The sequence below is a fragment of the Liolophura sinensis genome, chromosome 8, assembly GCF_032854445.1.
Source record: "Liolophura sinensis isolate JHLJ2023 chromosome 8, CUHK_Ljap_v2, whole genome shotgun sequence".
Taxonomy (NCBI): domain Eukaryota; kingdom Metazoa; phylum Mollusca; class Polyplacophora; order Chitonida; family Chitonidae; genus Liolophura; species Liolophura sinensis.
In genome coordinates, this window is record NC_088302.1 from 55277870 (window position 1) to 55287240 (window position 9371).

General features: G+C 37.6%; 1 protein-coding gene across 1 annotated transcript; it reads left to right on the top strand.

Moving 5' to 3' along the window:
* Positions 1-4: 4 nt before the first annotated feature.
* Positions 5-9151, top strand: LOC135472766 (lysosomal acid glucosylceramidase-like). The gene is given in 11 exon segments (XM_064752436.1): positions 5-102; positions 1078-1263; positions 1697-1846; positions 2695-2828; positions 3183-3355; positions 4220-4317; positions 4320-4459; positions 5074-5310; positions 5685-5848; positions 6203-6319; positions 6802-9151. Coding segments are annotated over 11 exon segments (1590 nt in total). The 5' UTR covers positions 5-17; the 3' UTR covers positions 6908-9151.
* Positions 9152-9371: the final 220 nt, after the last annotated feature.

Genomic DNA, 9371 nt, shown 5'->3' on the forward strand with positions numbered 1-9371 from the left:
TGAGGCGGTGCTCAAGAATGAGAGAGGAAGGCACACATCGTCTGCTGTTGATCAAGTTTTCCTGTTGTTTTATACTGTGTCTGCGATTTTGTGTCGGTGAAGGTAAATCAGACAGAACTAGTAGCCTGTGACACCTGCAGGTATACTTATAGCCGTTGATTGTTTGCACAGGCAGAAGGAAGTTGTTCTAACTTGTTTTCGACGCTGGCCGCCGTCGTATAAGTGAAGTATTCTTGAGTACGTCGTAAAACACTAATCAGTTAAATAAATAAATAACTTGTTTAACCTAAGGGCACACAAAATGGACGGGGCATTAGAGTTTCGAGTTGAAGGTGTAGAGTCCTCATGAATTTATCAATAATACACTGTATCTTGTTATCACCATGATAAAGATACATACATTGTTGCAGGTGTACTTCCTTATTCCAATTAAGAGTCTTATGATTATGATGCTTTATACTAAAGATAGAACAACAAAGAGCTCAAAATAATCCTGATCAAACAGTGACTATTTGTAACATATATGAACCATCAGTAATGAAGATTGATCTAATTATCTTCTAGGATAATGGCCTGTAGTAAAGCATGCATATCTCTTCTTGTTTCTATTACAGATGTATAAACTATAATGCAAAACAATCCTCATGTGTCAGTGTGGGAAACCCCACCTGTGATTTTTGATAATATCATACTTTATACCACTAAACAGTGAATTGTGAATGATTAATTTAACACTGCTTTTGTCAAAAATTTGCAGAAATGTTGTTAGAGTGACCTAGAGGCATAAACAAGGCTTGTTTTATGTCATAGTCTGGGTGATTAAGTTGAAAATTTGAAAATTTCTGCATGTTCTAGTCCATATTCCATTGTCTTACAATACCATATAATGGGAAGAGACTTTCTTAATGCTTCTATAATCTCTGTAGTTTCATTATTCCACAACAGGGAGGAGTTTGTGGCTCACCCACCAAGACCAGCTGTTATCGGCTTCTTAGTACTAATAATTATAGCATTCAACAACACCCACAGGGTCCTTCAGGTAATCGTATGTTTATTTACTGGTTTCTGTCTCTTCAGGGAGAATCCCATGCCAGGCAAAGAGCTTTGGGTCCAGTTCCAGTGTTTGTGTGTGTAATGCTCAGAGGTGTGATACAGTCGAGCCAGTCGGCAACCTCCATAATGGACAGTTTGTGGTGTACACATCCTCACTGGATGGACGTAGGCTGGAAAAGACTGTAGGGACAATACAAACACAGGAGAATGGTAGGAAGATGGTATAGATTCCATTAAATTTATAGGAACTGAACAAGCGTAATTTTGAATGAATTACCTCATGAATGTGACAATATATTCTGCTCTGATAATGCTTGTATAGTCTCATTTACTTTGTTTCTATTCTGATATTTTCATTAATCATAATTCACTTTATTAAATTCGCTTATTTGTAATGCTTCTATTAATAACTCAGTTAACTAGTGAAGTGTTCAGTCTTAGCCCTGTTAGTATAAGATATATATCTGTGTTTACCAAGATTGATTGGTGCTATGATTGTCTGTGAGTTGACCTCTATTCTCCTGAAAAATGTTTACACAAGTTTTGTCTGATAACACCAGAAGTAACATTTTAATCTTTGCATCAATCCTCAGTCTGTGTTTATTAAGTTGGAGACTAAGATATAATCATGTTATGTTGTCAGGAAGCCTTACGCTCTCCGTGAGGGCCAATGTGACATATCAGACCATCATTGGGTTTGGCGGGGCTGTGACTGATGCTGCTGGTATTAACATCTATAATCTAAGTACAGCTGCCCGCCAGAACCTTTTGGCTTCCTATTACTCCCAAGATGGTAAGTGAATGTATAACAGGCTGTCATTTATCCCATAAGCAGGTTGTGACGTTAGTCTGAAATATATGTAAACCCCCAGGTCAGATCTGCCCAAATCTCCAGGCCAGATCTGCTCTGGGTGTTCACCAGTAAGCTAGTCACATCAGTAACCAAGCCTTATGCTTGTGGGGGAGTGCCCATGGCCTGAGGGGGGGTGGGAGGTCAGATGACCTCCACACCCCAACCTTGGCATGCGACCCTTTTGTTTTAGCCCCACTCCCTCCAAGACAGCCGAGCAGTCAAGACATGTTTTGCCAAGATCACAGCCAGTCTTCACTCATACATTTCACCCAGGTGCTGTACCGTCTTGACTGCCAGACGTTATCCTGCTTCTCCTTGTGAGTCCCTCAGTGGGAACACTGTCCAAACTCAGAAGGAAGGAAGGAAGGGAAGAAACATATTTACAGATACTCCTACTCTTATACTGATTACATCTGTCCCACGTAATAAATTCTCAGGCTGTGGCATTTGTGAAAACCACCAGAGCATTTGCGTTTCTTTGTCCAGCATATATTTAATACTTGTTTCCCCAAAAGCCGTCACGTGTCCACCCGACAACGTAAGATAGTCTCGCAGGTGATTCAACTGCAGACAAACAGGCCTTACATATAAATAAGAAAAGCAATGTTTTGATTATAAGAACAGACATACACAGAATATGCATCAAATAATAATTGCATACTGGTAGCTTGGGACAGATCTGTGAAGGGCAGACACAATTTACTGGTCTGTCCATTTATGTTTCAAAGTAAAAGATGAACTTGTTTTGGAATTTCCTGTACAGTTAAGACATATTTGGCATCTTTCAGGCATAGAGTATAATGTTGTGCGAGTCCCCATGGCAAGCTGTGACTTTTCAACACATCCCTACTCCTATGATGACACACCAATGGACTTCAGTCTGTCAAAGTTTGCTCTGGCTAAGGAGGATCTCAGTTACAAGGTACGACCCATACCTGAAGCTCTGCTGATAATATTATTACATACAGATTGATCAGTTTCAGATTTACTTCTTTTTTGGATATGTGTTCATTGTGTTGCTAACTTCATGTCTAATTAATTTGAAGTAATGTTGACATATTTATAGCAGTGTAGAATTTAATAGATTTCAGACAGTGTCTGCTTTGTTGAAAATTAGCTTGTCCAGAATTGTTTGTAACAATGATAACAACAATCTGATTACAAGTCAGTATCTCTTTCCTGATGTGGTTATATTAGTCCTGTTGAGACATGTTGTCCCTGTGCACTCGTAAATTCTAATAGTAAAGCAGGTGTTTTTCCAAACGTTTTTCAATAGATTCCCATCATCACTGAAGCGAAAAAGCTGGCAGACAAACCACTAAAGATATTTGGCAGTCCATGGAGTGCTCCTTTCTGGATGAAAACTGACCAAAACATGACTGGTAAAGGCTCTCTCATCGGTCAACCTGGTGGGAAATATTTCAAAACATGGGCAAACTACTTTGTCAGGTAAACCTTGTTGTTCGTATAGACAGCGTGACTAAGACTTCTCCTGCTTTTGTATTTTCTGGCTTCCCTTATGTTCTTGTAGAACTATGAATGTGCTGACAAATTCCTAACAGTGTCATCCTGAACTGGCTAATTGGCTGGTCCGCCGTTTCTAGGTCAGGCACCTGGCAAGTGGCCACCGGTAAAGGTGGCCTTCAATACTCTTTTTCAAATTTTCTTTAAAGAGAAAAGGACAATTGAAAATAATATTTGCATGGTGGATATTTAATTGGGACCACCTCTTGGTATATATTGTCTTTGCATAATAATGTATAAATAAGGATATTTTTAATATATGCATAAATGTTTTTAGAATTCAGATTGAATGTGTGTGTTTGGATATAAACAACAAATTTACGTTCAAATAAATTTATCAGACATACATCACATCCTTTATTAGAACATTATTATACACAGACGATATACTAGTATACCAAGAAGTAGTCCCAAATACCCGCTATTTAAAAATATTTTCAAATTTCCGTTTCTCTTGAAAGAAAAAATAGAAGAAAAAAAGAAATATTAAAGACTATACTTTCAAAAAAGTTTCAACACTCTTAAATCTTTCATCTGATTTTAGCATCATAGTTACGTTTTCTTTAAAACCATTGACTGTATAAGTAAAAAATTCTTGAGTTGGTGTTCAATACAAATCAAGTAAATTCATAAATAATATCAAAATAAATTGTTATTCAGTAAGAACTAGGTTGATTTAAAACATTTGACATTGCTGCCTGGCAAGGTTATATTTACACATATACTATTGTGTATTACTGAGGGACATCTTTAGTTTAAATACTGTGATACCTCCGCTGATTGTTTCAGGTTCATACAGGAGTATGGCAAGCACAATATAACCATCTGGGGGCTTACTGGCCAGAACGAGCCTGTAGATGGGAAAATCATCAAGTTCCCGTTCCAGGCCATGGATGGACGGCTGAAATGCAGAGGGACTTTATCGCAGAAGATTTGGGTCCAGCACTGAAGCAGAATGGTTATGGCGATGTGAAACTGATGATCCTGGATGACCAGAGAGTTTTCTTACCGCGCTGGCTGATATTGTGAGTACACAGCAACTTTAAATGTTGTGAAATTGCACAGAATAGCCTATCTGAAAAGTTTATCTTCACAAATTTCAGACTTTTGAACATCCCAAATGAGTCTGAACAGCCCAAAGCTTGTAAAATATAACACTGATATAAGTGATGTCCCTCACATGACAATGCCAGTGGTTTCCTAGAAGCAGCTTGATCATGCTGGTTGGTGTGTTAGATTACTGTCATGAAAATACCAGGCCCGTGGTCAGTTTTACATGCTGTACAGTTGTAACTGACTTTATTGGCCTCAGTGGTTACATGCTGCTCGCTAGCACAACATGGTGATTCAGGAATCTCCCACCAATGCAGTTGATGCAAGTTCAAGTCCAGCTTATTCTGGCTTCCTCTTAGGTCGTACACGGGAAGATCCGTAAGTAACTTCCAGTTGGTCATGGGTTTCCCCTGGACTCCTCCCACCATAACACTGGCCGTGGCCGTGTAAGTGAAATATACTTGGGTACGGCAAATACACAGAACAAACAAATGAATAAATATTTTTATAATTTATTCGGAAAAAACAAAGGGTGTGTATTGGTTATAATTTGTCTTGGCAAATCTGAGTATCTTTTGTACACACTAGAGCTTGTGTTATTACAGGTATTGGGAAACAAGACAGCTCACTCATACGTTTCCGGTGTGGCTGTCCACTGGTACCTTGATTTCCTTATACCACCAATCACGCTGCAGTACACTCATGAGGACTTCCCTGACAAGTTCCTTTTCTCCTCTGAGGCTTGTGCTGGGTCCTTCCCCTGGGAAAAGAAGGTGGTGCTGGGTAGCTGGGAGAGAGCCGAGTCATATGCCCATGACATCATTGGGGTAAGAAGCCATTCTGGGTCTGCCTATGCTTACATCATTGTGGGAAAGTCCCACATCATTTCAGCAGCTGCCAGCGTAATTATTAATCATCATATTTCTAACCAGGTTCAAAATATCTACTTCATCTGACATGGAAATAAGGCAGGCTGATCCCACTATAGAACTTTCAGATGACAATCTGCCTGATCACGTACAGCTGCATAGATATACCCAGTAAAACACAGTACCATGTGGATGCTGGTCATTACTACACTCCGCCATCTCACTTGAGTTAGCGGTGACAACTGTTTTTTAATGCCTCTAATACCTATGAGCAATACTGAAAATATGTAAAAATGCTGATTCATAGCTGATGGGAGAATGTTGTGTTGCAGGTGTTGAATCACTGGGTTAGTGGCTGGACAGACTGGAACATCGCCCTGAACATGGAAGGAGGTCCTAACTGGGTGAAGAACTTTGTGGACAGCCCAGTCATAGTGAATGCAGCTCATGATGAGTTTTATAAACAACCCATGTTTTATATCATGGGACACTTCAGGTAACTCACGTGATCTGTACTACATGTAGGATGCTCACTCTTTATTATGTGTGATTCAAAAATTGCTGAATGGACACACTTGTTATATATGGTAAAATATGTATATATGTATGTAAATACTGTGAATTAAATGTCTGTACAGTGACTAAGCTGGCAGTATGAAGTGCACAGACCTCATATATATCTGTATTAAGTCACTGAGTTTGCCAGGCATGTTGTTGAGTATATTATAGACATTTTATAACTTCACTAAGTGACCATGTCCCAGTAAAGACCATACACAGTCAGTCCAATCAAATTCTTACATCCAGCTGACACTTCAGATTAACCATCTCATATCATCTATCATTTCAGCAAGTTTGTGTTGCCAGGGTCTAAGAGAATTGAAGTGACGGCTAATGCTGCTACAGATCTGGAGTTTGTGGGAGTCATTATTCCTGGTCGCTCCATCGCTTTAGTTGTGCTCAACAGGTGAGGATCCTTGAAACAATGAAAACAACCTTATGATGGACAAAGATTTAGTGGCCAACCAAAAATGACCCCACCCAACACACCTTTTTCCACATACATTTCACAGTGTTAAACTTGTATACTTGTGTTAAACTGGTACACAGAGCTCTCTCTAGCATGACAATCTATAGTGTCAAACTATACACCTCTAACCCTATAACAATGAGGTCATTGTCTTAATCCAGTCCCATCTGGCTTGATGTAACTTTGCAGCGTAAAGTTTGTCAGCAAGCTAGAGAAATGTGGGGATTCTCTCATAGCTCCAACCTTAAAACTGTCTGTCATCTGAGGAAAGTATTCCTCCATAAAACAAGAAGTAAATTTAAACATTGCAGTATTTGTTTAGTCTGTGTTTGATAATTATGCTAACATGATATCAACTGCCAGTTTAGCTATTGAATATGTATGTATGATTTCAGTTGTTTTTGACCTTTCATTTTCAGACAAAAAGCAGATGTTCCCTTCAGCGTTTACCAGCCAGGAGTAGGTTACATAAATACTGTCTTATCTGCACGGTCAATCAAGACATTCCTGTGGAATCCCAACTGATGCAAGCTGTGATTCTCATGTATAAATGATATTAATTTAGGAAGTTTTTTTTTTCGAATATTGCTATTGCCAATTTCTTGTTTTTTTGGCCATGAAATTTGTAGATTTCATTTCCCAGTATCCAGTAAGAAGATTACATTTTTGTTTTAGATTTCATTAATTGATTATTTATGTTCTTTGTATGTAAGATTGTTAATGAATTATTATGAAAAAAAAGGAAATACTCAAGCAGAGACTGTTATATTGATACTTTTGATAATACTATATTAAAACATCAATTTATGCATCTAATAATTAAGTTAAAATTCAGAATGTACGCTGGAGACTGTGGGAATGGATGTTGTCAGTCTTCCAGGTGATGGAATAAGCATCACTACCATAAACGCTGTCTTTTCTGGAACAGTGTATTTTCCAACCGATGATTTGACTTCTCTGTTAAAAACTTTTGTAAAAGCTGCAATGTCAGTTCAGCAAGGACATCGTTTTAGGAGAGCAGATTTTTAGTAACTCTGCTTATGCTGCTGACTGTTTCTCCAAACAGGAAGTACATTCAGTTCGAAATATTTTAGCCTACTGTCAGAAACATTCCTCTGTCTATTATTACAAACAAAAATACCAAATATCAGTGGTTTATTAGGGATGCCAAAAGCCTGTGGGAATGAGAAGACGGCACCTCACGGGACAATGCTTAAAATTATTTAAATCTTGTGATATAATTTTTCTCTAAATTTATTACAACTGAAGAATTTAAATTTTGCTCTTTCATATTTCTAGCATGCAAGGAATGCTTTTTTCTGTTTTCTGTTACAAAATGCATGAGGTAAAATAATTAAAAGGCCATGTTCAAGTCGAGGTGCTTAAACGTCCGTGGTAACTAGGTCAGCACAGCTGTAATATTAGACGCCACCACTACAAAACTGAAGAATAATATCCAGCGACTGTTGAGTGAGAAGTGGTTCAGTGGTACTTAGATTTATTTCCATTTCTTTCAGAATTTAGCATGAATATAGTTGTACAACAATCCTGTTGTAAATTTTGTAAACATTTTAATAGGGCTCAAAATCACCAGCAAACTCTTCCGGAGGCTGTGACCAGAACCAGGAATATCCCGGCCGTCCACCTGCAGGCTATTTAAACAGAGTTGTTGGAGTTCCTTGCGAATAATAAAGTAGGCCTACTGTATCAACAGTTCAAGCAGTGGAAGAAATATTCTTCCCGTGTTCCCAGTTTCCGAGAAAACAATATTTATCATTGCGGCCTTCATTGCGGAAGTCCACAACTTTTACCGGCCATATGCTACTGTTTAGACTATTATACGGAAAATACCCTCAACGTTAGAGAGCTAGAGTAAAAGTGACATCACCTCGTTCTCGATAATGGAGATGTGCTGAAATTGTTTCAAGACGAAGTTTCATTAAACTTTTATTGTGTTGAAAAAATCTAAAAACATATACTAGTATAATGCCGGTTTAAGTTACCTGTTAGTTACCTGTTTCAACCAATGGGAGCTAAGTGATTTTATTAAAGGACTATATACTAGCCTGAAATACTCAGTAAAAGGTTTCTGACACATGTAATTAGATGCCTGAATACATTTTGTCTATCATATATTAAATTAGTAACGCAATCTGGGTATACACCAGAATTTTAATCCATCTGTACAAGTACATGTAGCTAGTACTTTGTTAGTAAACATTGTTCATAAGACCGATGCCTATTCAAAACTATGATGAATTCTCTACACAAAATCATGTCTGTACAGTCCTGTAATAAACTTGTGCCAAATTAAGTTTTGATTTCCTGGTTATCTTATGCCTGAGCTATGATCTTATACTTATCTTGTGTCCGTGTTGCATTTTGATGATGTCTACACTTGCATACTTCATGTGATTCACAATAAGCATTTGCCATCATTGCACTACAGTGTCTGGTAGCAATAAGCTGTCAACAGTGGTCTCTTGTGTAGGCTTACATAAAATTTACTAGAACCACCTGTCTCTTCACCTTGAAAACTGGTTACCAATGCACAGTGGAATGTGAATGAAAGTTTAATATCAGTTTTATATGGCTAAATTGTTGAATTTATCCAGCAAAAAAAACAAACTTATCATGTATTTTTCTGCTCAATATTATAGGATCTATCAGTTTTGTATGGCTGAAAGCCATGTTGAATTTACCTAGCAAAAAAAGAAGCTTTTGATTTTTTTTCTGCGGAATATAACTAGTTTCATAATAGTTTACCTCCAGGATTGATTGAGAGTTATCTACAGGAAAATTCGTTTCTGTAATCATGCTGAAAATAGCATTTATTAAATGCACTGAATTGTATTTATACATATGTAAAAATAAAATTCTATGAATAGATGAATTACAAATCAGTAGACATGTAACACTGCATTTATTATGCAAATCTTAATACTGGTGTGTAGTCAAGGATAATAATAAGAACAATTTTGAAAATATT